The sequence below is a fragment of the Suncus etruscus genome, chromosome 19 (assembly GCF_024139225.1).
Source record: "Suncus etruscus isolate mSunEtr1 chromosome 19, mSunEtr1.pri.cur, whole genome shotgun sequence".
Classification (NCBI taxonomy): Eukaryota; Metazoa; Chordata; class Mammalia; order Eulipotyphla; family Soricidae; genus Suncus; species Suncus etruscus.
Genome location: NC_064866.1, coordinates 27,700,479 through 27,718,981, shown reverse-complemented (window position 1 = coordinate 27,718,981; position 18,503 = coordinate 27,700,479). Strand labels below are relative to the sequence as shown.

General features: G+C 45.7%; 1 protein-coding gene across 1 annotated transcript in view; it reads right to left on the bottom strand.

Moving 5' to 3' along the window:
* ELAPOR1 (endosome-lysosome associated apoptosis and autophagy regulator 1) overlaps positions 1-18,503 on the bottom strand; it is a 111,618-nt gene that overhangs the window by 22,129 nt on the left and 70,986 nt on the right. The window contains exons 3-7 of the mRNA XM_049765669.1: positions 16,607-16,796; positions 10,873-11,020; positions 10,339-10,419; positions 9,634-9,739; positions 9,358-9,507 (exon numbers count right to left, since the gene is read on the bottom strand). Of these exons, the coding sequence (XP_049621626.1) occupies positions 9,358-9,507; positions 9,634-9,739; positions 10,339-10,419; positions 10,873-11,020; positions 16,607-16,796 (675 nt within the window). The remainder of the gene's footprint in view (positions 1-9,357; positions 9,508-9,633; positions 9,740-10,338; positions 10,420-10,872; positions 11,021-16,606; positions 16,797-18,503) is intronic.

The window sequence follows — 18,503 nt, the reverse complement described above, 5'->3', positions numbered from 1 at the left end:
GGATATAAAATTGATGAACAGACTAAACAAACTAAAGATAAGCCAGTGAAATTTAGTATTACCTAAAAGGGTTGCGGGACAGAAGAACAGATGGAGAGTGTATGAGAAAAGCTGATGGTCTTCATTTTAAGAATAAATAGTAATGGGTCCGGAGAGATAGCACAGTGGCGTTGCCTTGCAAGCAGCCAATTCAGGACCAAAGGTGGTTGGTTCGAATCCCGATGTTCCATATGGTCCCCTGTGCCTGCCAGGAGCTATTTCTGAGCAGACAGCCAGGAGTAAACCCTAAGCAACGCCGGGTGTGGCCCAAAAAACCAACAACAACAACAAAAAAGAATAAATAATAATAATAATAATTGAAATAAACAAAAATATGTAGTTTTCTTTCCTTCCCAGTGAAGGGCTATTTGTCAACTGATCCCCCTTTTTTTTTCTTCCCAAAGCACCAAAAGAGTTCCTATACCAGTAAATCAACTTAGTATATCTCTATCCAGGCCACACATTTCCGAAACTCTTCTGTCTTTGTCTTATGTGTGGGCAGGAGGGAACTGTTGGCTGAAAAGCAGCTGGGGTCTTTTCAGCTCATTTACTTGGTTAACCAGTCAAAAGCCTAATTCAACATAGTAGGAGCCAGGGGCTGCTGCTTTTAACGGACATAGCCAGGAGAAATTTGGGGAGAAATGCTGAAATCATGCCAGTTCTCAGGACCTTACAGATTACACCTGACAAGTTATCATGTTAGACATGCATTCCATGAGAACCTTTCTCTGCTTGTCAATATTTGCTCAGTCTGACACCCAGCTCCAGGTTTCTACAAATATGTTACAGCTGCTAACACTGATGCCCGAGGTGTATTCATAAATGATTAACCCTAGTGCTGAGACAGGCCTCTCACTTTCCTTGCTCAGATTTCATCAAGGTTTTTAAATCAAGTTGGGCATTAATAAAGGATTGTTGGGTTTTTTTTTTTTTTTCTTTTGATTGTGTTGCTGTTGTCGTTTTAAGGGTGTAGGACTGGATGGGTCATACCTGGCAGCTTTCAGCTATTCCCTGAACTGTGCATTAGAGTGAATTTTTTTGTTTGTTTGTTTGTTTTTTGTTTTTTTGTTTTTGGACCACACCTGGCGGTGCTCAGGGGTCACTCCTGGCTGTCTGCTCAGAAATAGCTCCTGGCAGGCACGGGGGACCATATGGGACACCGGAATTCGAACCAACCACCTTTGGTCCTGGATCGGCTGCTTGCAAGGCAAACGCCGCTGTGCTATCTCTCCGGGCCCTAGAGTGACTTTTATGAGCTCAGGGAAGCATTTGTTATGGCGGGGATCACGGGTAGGCCACTTTGTGCAAGGCCGACACCTTAACTCTGGCTCCTGACCCCACAAATCTAAAATAGCTGCCTAGATGTTTGGTGAGGAAGTGAAAAGTGAATTTTGCACAGTTGGCTCTAAGCAAACTGATAAGCTCAAATTCATCTGGTGTTCTTATAGTTTCCTTGCTCTCCTTTCAGTAGTCTTCTGCCTCCAGTAGCATCTCTGTCCTTCTGCTCCTTTTTAGCAAGGAAAACATTTCCTTGGTGAACATGATGAACACAAGGCCCAGCTCAGATACCATCCTAGACCTTGAGAAAATTCTTTAATCTCTCTAAGTGTTCTTTCACTTGCAAATGGAGAAATCACTCCTGCAGCAGGCAATGAGTAATACACAGGATTAAGATACTGTAAATGGGGCCCGGAGAGATAGCACAGCGGCGTTTGCCTTGCAAGCAGCCGATCCAGGACCAAAGGTGGTTGGTTCAAATCCCGGCATCCCATATGGTCCCCCGTGCCTGCCAGGAGTTATTTCTGAGCAGATAGCCAGGAGTGACCACTGAGCACCGCTGGGTGTGGCCCAAAAAAAACAAAAAAACAAACAAACAAAAAGATACTGTAAATGGAAAAAATATCATACAAGTGACTTATTATTACCTAAGTCAAGAGTACTTAGAAATCTTCATATTACAAGTTGTTGGAACAGACCTTAATGGAAATGGTCAAATGAAATTAGTGCTTACAATAGACCTGCCATTCTAAGTCCTTTACTTGTACTTGTATTAATCAACCCAGGCAATGACACTAGGGAGGAAGATATAATTATTGTCCATTTTACAGACAAGAAAACTGAGGCAGGGCTGAAGAGATAGCATGGAGGTAGGATGTTTGCCTTGCATGCAGAAGGATGGATGGTGGTTTGAATCCCGACATCCCATATGATTTCCCAAGCCTGCCAGGAGTGATTTCTGAGTGTAGAGCCAGGAGTAACCCCTGAGCCAGGTATGACCCAAAACAAAAACTGAGGCATAGGCAAGTGACTGACCTTAGGTGGGTCCAGGTTATTAAGAATTTGAGGCCCGGAGATATAGCACAGCGGCGTTTGCCTTGCAAGCAGCCGATCCAGGACCAAAGGTGGTTGGTTCGAATCCCGGTGTCCCATATGGTCCCCCGTGCCTGCCAGGAGCTATTTCTGAGCAGACAGCCAGGAGTAACCCCTGAGCACCGCCAGGTGTGGCCCAAAAACCAAAAAAAAAAAAAAAAAAAAAGAATTTGAACCGTAATTAAATAATCAAAACTTTTTGTAACTTTGTACCCTTATCATTCCCCTTTCAAGCTTACAAGGACTCTCTGGAGATAAAGAAGCTAAAACCAGACTAACCTGAGCTTACATTTGAAGAATACAGATATTCCTTTAGGAGAAATTATGTCGTTACTATTTTTTTCTTTTTGTTTTTGGGGCACACCCAGCAGCGTTCAGGGATTACTCCTGGCTCTATGCTCAGAAATCATTCCTGGCAGGCTTGGGGGACCATATGGGATGCTGGGACTCGAACCACTGTCCTTCTGCATGCAAGGCAAATGTCCTACCTCCTCTACACTCAGAAATATCACTCCTGGCAGGCTGGGGACCATATGGGATGTCGGGATACAAACCACCATCCTTCTGCATGCAAGGCAAACGCCCTACTTCCAATGCTATCTTTTCGGACCTATGTGGTTCCTTTTTTTTTTTTTTTTTTTTGTAGAGGGTCGTTACAGCCACAAGTTCTCAGATCTAACTGTTAATTCTGTGCTCAGGGATCAGACTTGTTTGGTGCTGGGAGACTACATGCAGCACCAGGGATCAACCCAGGATCATCTGCACTGCAAAGCAAAGCAAGCACCTTAACGCTTGTACTATGCCTCCAGCCTCCACTTTGCTACATTCTTTTGCCACTGATGGAGCCAAGACAGAACCTTACAAATACCTGAAAGGTCACCAGGTAGACAGTTCTGTCCAGTTGAATTTAGCAACAGGTTCCTTGACCTCAGTCACTTCTTTCTTCCATACCACACTAGACACACCTTGATGACGTTTCTCCATCATTTTTTGTACACAGGAGGAATATTCATGGTATGCTCTTGAGTTGGTGATCTGTCCCCCCTCATAAATATGTATGAGCTTCCTGATAAACTACTGAATATGCATACAAGGCAAGCCCCTTGTCCGTTGTTGATGCATAATTTAGAAGCTAATCATATCTACCTTCCTAGTGTCAGTGCCTGGAGTAATTTATACAAGTAAATGACTTAGAATGACAAGTATATTGTAAGCACTAGTTTTATTCGGCCATTTTCATTAAGGCCTGTCCAAACAATCTTGTAATAGGAAGCTTTCTAAGTACTTTTGACTAGGATAATAATGTGCATACTGAATATGCATAAAAACAAGTGTAGTCCATCACCCTAACTCTACTATGAAACCAGATCTCTTGCTTCCTCTCTGCTCCACAGCCTATGCTGGTTAAACAAGCGCCTCCATTTTGTTGTTTCTTGCCAATAAAGACCCCTTTGCTATTCAGTTGTTCTGTGCTATTTTGACCAACAGAGCCATTAGTCTTTTCATTTTGGTAGTTCATCTGAGGCTGAATATTGGATTCTGCTGCCAAGCCCTCAGCCAGTGCTTTGTCTCCAATCCTTCCTCTCCTTATCCATTGTCTATTGCCTAAAATCTCCAAACACAAGTCAGACCACACCATTCTTCTATTTAACCCCTTTTTTTTGGCGGGGGGAGGAAGAGGGGATTATTGCCCACACCAAGCAAAGCTCAGGACCTACTCCTGGCTCTGCTCTCAGTAATCACTCAGAAGACCAGAGGTGATGTTGGGGAGGGTTGCAGGTTGTGTTACTGATCCTACCCTCATCAATTATTGTACTCCACCAGGGTGTGACCTGGTGATAGTATATTGGATTATTCTTTACTTGGTATTCTGCTTCCACCCTGCGGTGGGACCTGATACTTGTCAATAAATGTGGGGTGGGGGAGAGATAGCATGAAGGTAAGGCATTTGCCTTTCATGCAGAAGGTCATCGGTTCGAATCCCGGCATCCCATATGGTCCCCCGTGCCTGCCAGGAGCAATTTCTGAGCATGGAGCCAGGAGTAACCCCTGAGCACTGCCGGGTGTGACCCAAAACCCACAAAATAATAAAAAATAAATAAATAAAAGCCGGGTTCTGAGGAAGGCAGGGGCTCATTCTTTGGTCTTCTTCCACTGAGCTGTGCTCTATCTTAGGAGCAGAAAGCTTTTGTGATTTGAACTCCTTGCTTGAGTACTGGGATTTTCTGAACCCATTCTTGTACCTTTTCACTGTGTGAATTATTTTCTGCGGATCTCTACAACTGGAACTGTTCCCCCTGACCTAATCGGACAGGGGAATGGGAACTGCCTTTCCTGTCTGGGAGCTCGGTGGGAATCAAACTTTAACCAATCTCTCCTAGAGAATGTGACATTTCAATGCCAGGCAAGTGCCTTCTACACTTCTACTACTCTCTACTATGTTCTTACCCCTTGATTAACATTCCCTCTCGTTTTGGGGTGGAGGGAGGGCCACACTTGGCAGTGCTCAGGGCTCTGTGTTCTGGGGATGCCGAAGATCAAGCCCTCGTTGGCTGCATACAAAGCAAGCGCCCTGTGTGTTCTATCTCTCCAGGCCCCTGCTTACCTTTTTTTTTTTCGGGGGCGGGGAGGCACACCCAGTGACACTCAGGGTTACTCCTGGCTATGTACTCAGAAATTGCCCCTGGCTTGGGGGACTATATGGGATGCCAGGGGATCAAACCACGGTCTGTTCTAGGTTAGCCTGTGCAGCTTGCGCCACCACTTACCATTCTTAATGGCCAGTTTGTTTAGCAAGGGCATGTGAGAATTGATTCCTTAGATTTGGATGTTACATCTCTCCAAGGAACCACCAGTCAGGCAAAGTTACTGTCAGTGCCTCATGCCTTCTGACCTTGGTTCACATTTCTTTCCAGAAATCCCTGGTTCCATCAAATTACTACTTCATCTTTGGAGCCTCATTTCATCTTTTAAGACCACAGCTGGAGAGACTTGGGAGCATAGGCTGCCTCCCTCATTTGCCTCCACCTCACACGACACACAGTGCCCCCACCCTAGCAACTACCTCCCTGGAGTGCTTCTCTAGTGTGTCCAGGCAACCATTTTGACCAGAGCACAGAGTCCCTGGCACTCAGATGATGGTTGTAAGTGGTTGGCCACTTTGCTTGTCCCATCACAGATGTGCAGCACCCCTAGTCTACTACAGACCTAGTGTTTCAGAAGAGACAAGTCTCTGAGTAAAGTGATTTTCTTTGGGCCACAAGATGATGAGGTAAGGAACAGGCTAAACGTGTTCTTCATTAAGTCACTCATAACACATTTCCCAACCTAGTGGGGCAGATTGAGAAATTGATGGCATAATAAATTCCAGAACTTCAGCCTTTTAGTTTTGCTACTCCCCTTCCAAAATAATGTTCTGGGTAAAAATCAGTCGTCATTCAGTTCACCACAGCTCTCTCTCTCCCAGGCATTTTTCTAGATCAACCATCTTTCACCATTCAAAAAGGAACAAAGGCTGCCATTGATAGCATGGTGGAGTGGAGAGGGTCATCAACTCAAGTGGAAAGGCAGGAATTTAGACCCTAATTCAAAACTACCCTCTCCTCTTGAAGAGCTAAATATTATTGTTCTTGTTGAAAGTGACATTTACTTGGCAAGAATTACAAAATAAATAGGATTTCAGTTTTAAGACTAATGTGGCAATAAGCTATTGATGAGGTTAATGGCAGGTCTGGCTGAGCAAATACCCACTGCACCACCTGTGTGAAGGGTGTGTGTGTGTGTGTGTGTGTGTGTGTGTGTGTGTGTGTGTGTGTGTGTGTGTGAGGGATGTTTGAGAGGGGGATTGAGTTATGCTTGTGTATAAAAGTAAAATGTAAATAATTATGAGCATTTTCAGGAGGCTAGAAGGAAGTCACGTTGCCTACTATTGGCTTCAAAATCTATTTTGAGGTTGGAGGGATAGAACAGGAACTTGTCTTGTGATGTGATAATTTTGTTTGATCCCCACAGTCAGAAGGGATCCCTGAGCATAGAGCCAAGTACCATACTCAGTAGTTCCTTAACATTGTCAGGTGTGGTCTCAAAACCAAACCAAACCAAGCCTGCCCCATGCCTCTATGGGGGCATTGCTATCTTGTCCCAGAGTCCTGCTATCTATAGACTCCTAAAATGACTAATTTTTCTTTGTCAAGGTGGGATGCTTGAAGGAACTATCCAGTACTGTGGGACAGGCCATTTTCATCTGTCCTCTTGGTTTTCAAATTATGTTTAAAGAAACCCACTACTTTCAAAATGTCCATTCGAACCCCAATATTACTCTGACTGATAAAAGATGTTAACTCCTCTCTTTAACCTTTGACACATGAATCTTTTGCTCATCCATGTGTCCTATAACTCTTCTAAATGAATGTTGGGAATAATATTTAAAAGTAATCTTTTTTTTTTTTTTTTTTTTTGGTTTTTCGGCCACACCAGGCAGTGCTCAGGGAGTATTCCTGGCTGTCTGCTCAGAAATAGCTCCTGGCAGGCACGGGGGACCATATGGGACACCGGGATTCGAACCAACCACCTTTGGTCCTGGATCGGCTGCTTGCAAGGCAAACACCGATGTGCTATCTCTCCGGGCCCATTTAAAAGTAATCTATCCCCAGGACAGTAAAAACATTCATTCAAAAGGATGTATGCACACTGCTATTCATTACAGCACTCAGTACAATAGCTAAGACTTGGAATCAACCTAGACATCCAACAATAGATGAATGGATCATGAAGATGTGATATGTATGTGCAATGGAATACTATAGACCTGTAAGAAATGACAATCATGCAGTTTGCTGCAACAGAGATGGAACTGGAAGATATTATGTTAAATGAAGTAAGCCAGAAGAAGAAAGATAAATACAGATTGATATCACTTATATGTGATATTTATAATAACTGCATGAAAAAATGCAATGGTCTAAATGGTAGTTGTCTTGAACATTGTTGGCTCCAGAATATAGGGAGGAAAAGGAAAGAAACTGAGTAGAAAAGGAGAAACACTAATATGGAAGGTTGGGGGCCAAGTGATTTTATGTGCATTGGTAATGTTAAAAAAGGACAGAACTCAGGGCCAGAGAGATAGCACAGCGGTAGGGCATTTGCTTTGCACGCTGCTGACCCAGGACAAATGGTGGTTGGAATCCTGGCACCCCATATGGTCTCCCAAGCCAGCCAGGAGTGATTTCTGAGTGCAAAGCCAGGAGTAACCCCTGAGTACCGCTGAGTGTGACCCACCCCACCAAAAAAGAACAGAACTAATTATCCAAGCCAAAGGCAACAACAATGAAAACTAAAGACACAAACTTTAACTATCTAAAAATGGGTCTATTATACTAGCAGCCTGGGGGGTAAAGGGGGTGGTATGGGATGCATCTGGGGAACATTGGTAAAGGGAGGTCGACACTGGTGGTAGGATTGGCCTGATCATTGTATGTCTGAAACTCAACTATTTATTGAAACAACAGTTTTGATAAAATTAAAATAAAAAAGAAATAAAAATATATGGGTAAGTACTTGCCTTGTATGTGACTGGCCCAGGTTTGATCTCTAGCACCCAACATAGTCCCCCCAAGTCTCATCAGAAGTGATCCTGAACTCAGAGCATGATGTAATCCCTCAGCACCATTGTGGCCCAGAGAAAGTAATGAAAATATATAAAATTATATCTTATTCCTGATTGTAGCTACCAGTTATAATTAAAATTTTTTCCTTTTTAAAAAATATAACATTGGGCTGGAGAGATAGTAAAAGGGTTAAAGTGCTTGCTTTGTACATGGCTGATCTTAGCACTATATACGATCCTCTGACTACTGTCAGGAATGATTCCTAAGCACAGAACCAGGAGTAAAACCTGAGTAAAACCTGGTACAGGGGCCCGGAGAGATAGCACAGCGGCGTTTGCCTTGCAAGCAGCTGATCCAGGACCAAAGGTGGTTGGTTCGAATCCCGGTGTCCCATATGGTCCCCCGTGCCTGCCAGGAGCTATTTCTGAGCAGACAGCCAGGAGTAACCCCTGAGCACCGCCGGGTGTGGCCCAAAAACAAAACAAAACAAAACAAAACAAAAACCTGGTACAGTATGTTCCTGTACCTCTTCTCCAAAAGTCACCAATTGGGGTAAGAGAGAGACCTCAGGGTTGAGGGGTATTTGCCTTATAAAGTGCAGGACCAAACTCTGAACACTCCTGAGCACAGACTTTGGTGGCCCAAGCAGTGTTGTGACCTCACTGGATCTAAGTATTAAACCTCCTGGCCTGGCTAACTGAGAATCACCAGAAGTGGCCCCTGGACCCCTGAGCACAGTTTGGTATGTATCCCTTTCCCAACATTTTCTTTAAGATAAAAAAAAATTCACTGCTTTGGAGAAAATGCAGCCTCCATATCCCAACTTTCCTAATTCCTGAAGCCTCAAGTGGGGTTTTCTTTTTGCTACACTATGGCCCTTTTACTATCTAGCATCCTACCTAGTTTGTTCTACATTGATTATTTATTATAGTTAGTTTGTTGTTGTTGTTGTTTGGGTTTTAAGGCTCTATGTTCAGGGGGTTTCTCTGGGTAGTCCTTGGGGACAAGATGTAGTGCTGGGGATAGAACCAAAATTAGTCACAGGCAACGCAAAGTGCCCTACCCACTGTATTCCCTTCTCCTATAGTTATTGCACACATCTGCCTTCCCCTAATTAGGACCTAAATAATTCCATCAGGACAAGGACCTTAGTTTCTTTGGGTCACAGATAAGCACTTAGAAATCTGGCAAATTGTGGACTGAATAATTTTACTTTTAAACTGGTAAAGTGTATTCTGTCCAGGCTTTTGCAGGGTCCAGAGAGCAAGAGATGAGAAGGCTCAGCTTCCTGTTTCTCCCTGCTTGTTGTCTCAGCCCCCAGCTACCACCGCCTCACTCTCACCTGAGTACTTGTCAGGGTCACACTGCTGACAGGATGTCTCGCCCCTGTTGGAATAAGTATTGGCTGGGCAGAGTTTGCAGGAAGAAGAGCCCTGCTTGTCTGCATAGGTGCCTGGCTTGCAGGGGAAGCACTCGGAAGTGTAGGCCACCCCTAGGGAGAAAAGACAACAGAGAGAAGCAAGTACTGAGTTGAGGTGGTGTCCCATGGGGGACACCCACTCCTCACAGTCTTGAGGCTGGAAGTCGGCCTCAACCCTCAGACCTATCTCTTGGCTACCTGTGATGGCAATGTTTCTCACTAGCACAGGCTTGGGCACTTTGGACCACGCAGAGAAGGCTGTGGTTCTCCAATAGAGGACATTGTTGCCTCGATTTAGCTCCACCTAAAATCCAGAGACAGGGAGAGGGAATGAGCTGGAGAGAGAGGACAGATTCCTGAGGCCTCAGGTGCCTGTTCTGCTCTCTCAATGGTTTTGGCTTTGCCTTTTCTACAAGCCTCCTCAGACAACTTTTTCATGCCCTCTCCCCCCCTCTCCCTTAGGTCACAGAGGATCCACACACATGAATCCTGGAATTCTCTCATTCTGCTCTGGCTGTGTTGATCCACTCCCCAACCTAGGCCAAAGAAAAGCTGCTGATCATTGAGATCTAACTAGAAAAACAACAGGTAAACCCAAAGTCTCAGGAAGGGTGACAGACAGACAGACAGACAGACAGACAGACAGACAGACAAACTCCAGGACAGTAGGGAAGTGGTACAGCCGTGGGTAGAGAGTAAAAGACCCCTTGTTCCTTTATTTATTTTTATTTTTTGGGTCACCCCGGCAATGCTCAGGGGTTACTCCTGGCTTTACACTCAGAAATCACTCCTGGCAGGCTCGGGGACCATATGGGATTCGAACCACCATCCTTCTGCATGCAAGGCCTACCTCCATGCTTTCTCTTCTGGCCCCCCTTGTCCCTTTTCTGGGTTGAGACTCACGCTGTGGAACTCCCATCCTTTTTCTGTGGTTTTCATCCACCTGGATTCATCTGCATTGGGCTGGCACTGGTCATTCTGAACCTGAGGCAGCAGGAGTTTGGAATGGAAGTCCTTAGATTTTTAAGGAATCCGGTTCTTTCTCCCTAGTCACCCCAGCCCCGAAGAGGGTCCCCCTAGATGAGAAGAATTGCACAGTTTCCTTGAGGAACTCGAGCAGAACGCATGAGCCTTGCAGTGAGGCTGAGGCCAGTGAGACACATAAAACATTAGTGGGCATCAGACATAAGGCATCAGCTTATCACCCATGTTTACATATGGGTTTCATATGAGAACAAGGACAAACACCTAACCCCCTCCCAATCTCCACTCATCCCAGCAGAGGCCATGCACTACTATCGTTCTCCTCATTTTGCTAAGCCATTTTGCCCTCATCTCTCCCTGCAAGGGGATGAAGGAAACAGCCAGGAGATCTCCCAAACTCAGCTGCCCTTGATGCCTGGAAAAGTCCACCCACCCTTATGGTCAGGGGCTTACAAAAAACTCAAAGATAATGTTGGAGTCCGGGTAGTAGTATTCGAAGCTCACGGTGCCAGACTGCTTCAGGTCCACAGCATACATGAGTGTGGCTGTGCACTCATCCGTGTTGGAGGAGATGTAGTCACCCAGGGGGATCCACTTGGACCTGGGAGGAAAAAGGGGCCTTGCTGAGGCTTGGTGCTGTGAACTACTGGAGAACTGGATTTGAAAATCATAGGCAGATGTTGGGACACCTAGTAGAAGCATGGTTTCCTGATCAGAGCAGGTGAAGGTGCAATTCCCAAAAGGAAACCAAGAACCCGGAGAGATAGCACAGCGGTGTTTGCCTTGCAAGCAGCCGATTCAGGACCAAAGGTGGTTGGTTCGAATCCCAGTGTCCCATATGGTCCCTCGTGACTGCCAGGAGCTATTTCTGAGCAGACAGCCAGGAGTAACCCCTGAGCACCGCCGGGGGGGGGGGGGGACACCAAAAGGAAGCCAAGTGGAAAAGACCCTACAGTTGGAGAAGCATCCAGCAATCAGCAGCAGGAGAGGAAAGGACAAGGGAAAGCATTTCTGCGTCACTTACCCTCAACCAAGCACTTAGCTACCAGCTTTATCATCCTGTTTTTCTTATTTCTTTTTTTGGAGGGTTGAGAGGTAATTAGGGAGGAGAGTGTGGGCTCTACCCAGGTGTGTTCAGTGCTTACTCCTGGCTCTATGCTCAGAGACTCTTATCGGTGCCAGGGATTGAACTGGGGTTAAATTCATGCAAGGCATGTCAGTCTTTGATTTTATTCTAAGATTTGATTCAGGAACTGGCCCAAGATCACCAACACAGCAAGTGATAGGGCTAAGATTTAAACACAGAGGTTCAGAATGTGGTTTAGCAGCATAACCAATATCTGTCTGGCATGTGTTGGGCTTTGGGTTCAATTTCTAGCACCACAAAAATAATTAAAAAGTATGGGGTCAAGGGGCCAGAGAGATAGCATGGAGGTAAGGCATTTGCCTTTCATGCAGACGGTCATTGGTTCAAATTCCGGCATCCCATATGGTCTCCCGAGCCTGCCAGGAGCAATTTCTGAGCGAGGAACCAGGAGTAACACCTGAGCGCTGCCGGGTGTGACCCAAAAACCAAAAAAAAAAAAAAAAAAGTATGGGGCCAGAGTGGTAGTACAGTGGTAGAGCGTTTTCCTTGCATGCAGCTGACCCAGGATGAATGCGGGTTCAATCCCTGGCATCACATATGGTCCCCCAGTTAAGAGTGATTTCTGAGTGCAGAATCAGGAGTAGTCCCTGAGCACTGCAGGATATGCCCCCCAAAACAAGCAAACAAACAAAGCAAGTAAATAAATATCAAAGCTGTCAAAAGAAGTCCCGCTTTAGAACTCAGAAGTCCACCCAGGGGTCACTCCAGGCAGGGCTTGGGAGACCATATGTGTTGCTGGGACTTGAACCCTGGCCAGCTATGGAAAGCACTTTAACTCTTGTTATCTCTCTGGTTTCTGGAAATGCCCATTTCTAGGTGTTTTACAAAGCTTATTTTTATGGGAAGTTAGCAAGGACAGAGGACCCCAGAAACAATCAACCTAGTCGAAGCATCAGTGTCTTTGTTTTCATTATCTGAACCCCTCCCCTCTGAACCAACCTTCTTGTAGCTGGCTCCCTGCAACCCCTCCAACTACTTCTAATTCCTGCATGCTGTGCTCTCAGTGAAATGTCCTCCAGAAGGAAACTTGAGTCCCCACTCCCTACTGAGCACCCTAGTTTCCCCTGCTGCCCTTCAGAGAGGTGTCAGGCTCTCGCCCACTTTCTAGACTCTAGCCTTGAGAATTGCTTTTCATCTTTTCCTCCAGCTTCTGAGTTCCCTCGTACTGTTCCATTTGTCAGAACAAGTGCCACTCTCCCTTCTTGGTTTAATTCCTACTTGGTCTTTAGAATAAATGCCGCCTAATCTGAGACATCCTGTATATGCTTTTACCATTTTTCCCTTCCCATCTGAGTCTAGGCTCTCATAAATATTAAAAGATATTTAAGGATCTTTGGGGCTGGAGCGATTGCATAGTGGTTAGGGTGTTTGCCTTGCAGCGGCTGACCTGGGTTAGATCCCCAGCATTCCATATGTTCAACTGAGCTAACCAGGAATAATTTCAGAACAGGACCAGAAGTAAGCCTGAGTACAACCGTTTTGTGAAACAAAACAAAATAAAGGGGCCGGGCGGTGGCGCTGGAGGTAAGGTGCCTGCCTTGCCTGCTAGCCTAGGACGGACCGCGGTTCGATCCCCCGGCGTCCCATATGGTCCCCCAAGAAGCCAGGAGCAACTTCTGAGCGCATAGCCAGGAGTAACCCCTGAGCGTCACAGGGTGTGGCCCAAAAACCAAAAAAAAACAACAAAAAAAAAAACAAAATAAAAAGACCTATCACTTTGCTTAAGAAGAATCATCAGGAGCTGGAGAGATAGCATGGAAGTAAGGCATTTGCCTTGCATGTAAAAGGTCAGTAGTTCGAATCTCGGCATCCTATATGGTCCCCTGAGCATAGTCAGGAGTAACCCCTGAGTGTTGCAGGTGTGACACCCCCCCAAAAAAAAAGAAGTATCATCAGACCTTGGAGATGTGGTTCAAGTGGTAAAGCTCAGGTCCAACATGTGACGAGGGGAGTGGGGTAGAGATATTACAGTGGGTAGGGCATTGGCCTTGCACGTGGCCCACCTGTGTACGATTCCCAGCACCCTATATGGTCCCCTAAGGTCACAGGAGTGATCTCTGAGCATAGAGCCAGAAGTCCAGAGTTTTGCCAAATATGGCTCAAATACAGAGAAGTTTGTGCAAGGCCCTAAATCCAATGCCTAATACAGTATGACTCCCAGCATTACTGGATGTGGCCTGTGATTCCTGACTACCTCCCCAGGCCAATCACTGCCAGAAATGGACTCATAACAACCAAAAACAAATGCCAGGGAAGGAACCTGGATTGGCTGAGTGCAAGGCAAGTGCCTTATCTGTTGTGCTATCTCTCCAGCCCCACACATTGCTTAATTATGAATACTTTATTTTGGGTTTTGTGCAGTTTAGTTTTTTTTGTCATTGCACACACACACACTGTTAAGTGCATTCTAGTTTCTGTCTCATATATATGTCTGAATGGAATGCCCGAGAACAGAATAGCTGGGCTGGTTAAAAGGCATCTGAGCCTCCAACCTCATCCCCTACCACTGGAAGTGTATGAACTCTTGTTGTTCCATGTACTTCCCAAAGTTGGAATAGTTCAACTTGAAAACTGTTGCCTGTATGATGTGGTAGGAGAGAGTCTCTTTAGGTTTTGAATTCTTTTTTTTGTTGTTGTTGCAGTGTTGGTAATTAAACCTAGGACAGGCTCTACCATAGAGCCACATTCCAGGCCCTTGGGCTTAAAATGATTGTTTGTTTGTTTGTTTGTTTTGGTTTTTGGGCCACACCCGGCGGTGCTCAGGGGTTACTCCTGGCTGTCTGCTCAGAAATAGCTCCTGGCAGGCACGGGGGACCATATGGGACACCGAGATTCGAACCAACCACCTTTGGTCCTGGATCGGCTGCTTGCTAGGCAAACGCCGCTGTGCTATCTCTCTGGGCCCTATTTTTTTTTTTTTTGAGTCACATCTGATCAGGCTCAGGGTAACTCCTGGCTCTGAGCTCAGAAATCAGTGCTGGCAGGCTCGGGAAACCATATGGGATGCTGGGAATCAAACTCAGGTTTGTCCTGGGTTGGGTGCATGCAAAGCAAATGCCCTACCACTGTGCTATCTCTCCAGCCCCCTACTTAAGAAATATTAATGGGACTGCATATCTTTTTTTTATTAATTTATAGTTTGTATCCTTTTTTTGATCATATTTGGATTTTTTTTTGTCATTTTTTGTTTTGGAGGAATTACAAATTTCTGATGGCCTGATGCTCAAGAATTGTTCCCAGTAGTCCTCTGGGACTATGTGATATTGGGGTCCAGCTGCAGGATTCCCGTATGCAAAACATGTATTCTAACCCTTTAAGCTACCTCCCCAACCATAATTTTTATTTACTACATTTTTGGATGGGGGTGTTTTGGGCCATGTTTAATAGTATGGAGGAACTATTACTGGCTCTATGCACAGGGGAATCATATGCAGTACACTTGGGGGTCACTCCCAATAGTACTCAGGAATCATATATGGTGCTATGGCTTCAACTTGGATTGGTCACATGAGAGGCAAGCACCTTAAACAACTTAAGTACTATCTCTCTGGCTGCAGATTTTGGAGTGTGGCCATTCCCAGCAGTGCTCAGGGCTTATAACAAGTTCTATACTTGGGAATCACTCCTGGTGGTGCTCAGAGGACCATGTGGGATGCCAGGGATTGAACCCAGATTTACCACATACAAAGCAATGCCCTACCCACTATACTAGTATTCTGGCAACCCTCTATGCTTCTTTAACTATCGACCTTCCTTGCTGGCTTTTTTTGTTTGTTTGTGGCCACACCCAGTGGTGCTCAGGAGTTACTCTTGGCTATGTGCTCAGAAATCAGAAATCACTCCTGTCTTGGGGGTCCATATGAGATGCCGGGGATCGAACCGAGGTCCATCCTGGGTCGGCCACATCCAAGGCAAATCCCTAATGCTGTGCTATCACTCCTGCCCTTCTTTGCTGGTTTATAGAAACTGTGGGGGTAGAGCATAAGCTGTTCTTGCTGACTGCTGTGTCTGCGGCACTGAGCCCCTGAGCCTGACATATAGGGAGGAACCAGATTAAACAAGATGAATATGGGAGATGGTGATCAAAAACAATCCCACTAATTCACTGAGATCAATTCTCCAGAATTAATAATAGTCAGCTAAGGGGACCTCAAATTAGTCCACGGGTTTCCTGTGTGTTTGTCAAAATAACACAGTACATCCAGCTCTTCAATAACATTCTCAGGTAGAAGCACGCCTCAGCTAAGCTCATCCGAGAAAGCCTGGCCAACCTCCTGGTATCGATTTCTTCTTGTCTAAAGAGACAACACTAACTGCTGATGTATTCCACAGCATCAGCTGAAATAACTCCTGGAGCTGGATGAATAATTAAAAGGACCAGGAGTGGGCTACACTGGCAAAAGACACACTTTTCTGATTTTTTTTTTTGGTTGTTGTTGTTTTGGGGTCACACCTGGCAGTGCTCAGGGATTACTCTGCACTCAGAAATCGCTCCTGGCAGGTTTGAGGGACCATATGGGATGCCAAGATTCAAACCACCATCTGTCCTGGATCAGCTGCATGCAAGGCAAATGCTGTGCTATCTCTTCAGCCCCACTTTTCTAATTTTTGTCAGAGTTTGATGATGAAACTCATTTCATGTGCAATGATGACCAAGTAATGATGTTGTGCCTGGGTTTAAAGTCCTTACATGCCACCTCATTGTATCCTTATTGCAACCAATATAGGAGGAAATTTCTTAGCTTCGAATAAAAGATATGTATTGAGGCTGGGGAGAGAGAGCAAAGGGTTGGAAAGCATGTTTGGTGTGTGGAGGCCCCAAATTCAACCTCTGTCACAATACGGCTTGCAATGGTGCTTGAAAGGCTCTCCACACCCCGAATACAAGCCTGTCTGTGAGTGGATGAGGCCAACATTACATCCCCGAGTGCCATGGGGAACTGCCTCTGCCCTTGTCCAACCTGAGCAAACAGGGGGCCACTGAGTGTTCTCTGTAGCCCTTTCCCAACATGGGCAGGTGAAGCAAAAGGGAGGACTCACGATGTGCAGTTCTCAGGCGACTCAGTATTATCATCCATCTCAATGTTGGTCGACAGGGTGGCAAAACCGTGAGGTAGCTCTTCCCACTCATCAAACCTGATGCCCGTTCCGAGGGAATATTGGCCCTGGGCACACGGCTTACATGACTGGTCCTTCATGTCCAGAAACTCTCCAGCTTTGCAGGAGAAAGCTGGAACACAGAGTAGGGACAGGGTCAGGGGCTGAGGCCCAGCCAGCTCAGGGAAAGTGGGCAGTAGGGAATATCCAGGGAGGAGCTGAGAACCTAAATCTAGACTTGTGCCCAAGTGATGGAGTGGCACTAGGGACTGGATTTATGGACTGATTACTCATAAACATGAGGCTATTGCAGGGCTTATGGGGACTGGGCAGGGAGCTCAGTGAGAGTGCATGCATGCCTTGCATGTGTCAAGATCCAGGAATAAAAGAAAAAAGGGAAAAAAGAAAGCAAGAAAGAACTGAAAAAAAGAAGAAAGGAAGAAAGGAAGGAAAGAAAGAGAGAGAAAGAAAGAAAGAAGGAAAGAGAGGAAGAAAAGAAAAGGGAAAGAAAGGAAGAAAAAAAAGGAAAGAAAAGAAAGGAAGAAAAAGAAAGAAACAAAGAAAGAAAAGAATTATGGAGGCGGGACCAGAGTGGAGGCACAAGTGGTAAGGTGCGCACTAGCCTAGGATAGACCGAGGTTCAATCCCTTGGCCTCCCATATGGTCCCCCTAAGTCAGGAGCTATTTCTTCTTTTTTTGGGGGGGGTCACACCCGGCAACGCTCAGGGGTTACTCCTGGCTCTATGCTCAGATATCGCCCCAACAGGCTCAGGGAACCATATGGGATGCCATGATTCGAACCACCATTCTTCTGCATGCAAGGCAAACGCCTTACCACTGTGCTATCTCTCCAGCCCCTCCAGGAGCTATTTCTGAGCACATAGCCAGGAGTAACTCCTGAGTGTCAACAGGTGTGGCCCAAAAACAAAACAACAACAATAAAAAAGAGTTATGGAAGTATGGAGGGAAAGAGGGAGGAAGTAAAAGAAAGGAAAAGGCAAGGAGGGAGGGAGGGAGAAAGAAAATATTCTAACTGGGACCAGAGAGATAGCATGGAGGTAAGGTGTTTGCCTTTCCTGCAGAAGGTCATTGGTTCGAATCCCGGCATCCCATATGGTCCCCCAAGCCTGCCAGGAGCGATTTCTGAGCATAGAGCCAGGAGTAAACCCTGAGTGCTGCTGGGTGTGACTCAAAAACCAAAAGAAAGAAAGAAAGAAAGAAAGAAAGAAAGAAAGAAAGAAAGAAAGAAAGAAAGAAAGAAAGAAAGAAAGAAAGAAAGAAAGGAAGGAAGGAAGGAAGTAAGGAAGGAAGGAAGGAAGGACGGAAAGAGGGAGGGAGGGAGGAAGGAAGGAAGGAAGGAAAGAGGGAGGGAGGGAGGGAGGGAGGAAGGGAGGGAGGAAGGGAGGGAGGGAGGAAGGGAGGGAGGGAGGAAGGGAGGGAGGGAGGAAGGGAGGAAGAAAGGAAGAAAGAAAGAAAGGAAGGAAGGAAGGAAGGAAGGAAGGAAGGAAGGAAGAAAGAAAGAAAGAAAGAAAGAAAGAAAGAAAGAAAGAAAGAAAGAAAGAAAGAAAGAAAGAAAGAAAGAAAGAAAGAAAGAAAGAAAGAAAGAAAGAAAGAAAGAAAGAAAGAAAGAAAGAAAGAAAGAAAGAAAGGGGCCGGGCGGTGGCGCTAAAGGTAAGGTGCCTGCCTTGCCTGCACTAGCCTTGGACGGACCGCGGTTCGATCCCCCGGCGTCCCATATGGTCCCCCAAGCCAGGAGCGACTTCTGAGCTCATAGCCAGGAGTAACCCCTGAGCATTACAGGGTGTGGCCCAAAAACCAAAAAAAAAAAAAAAAAAAAAAA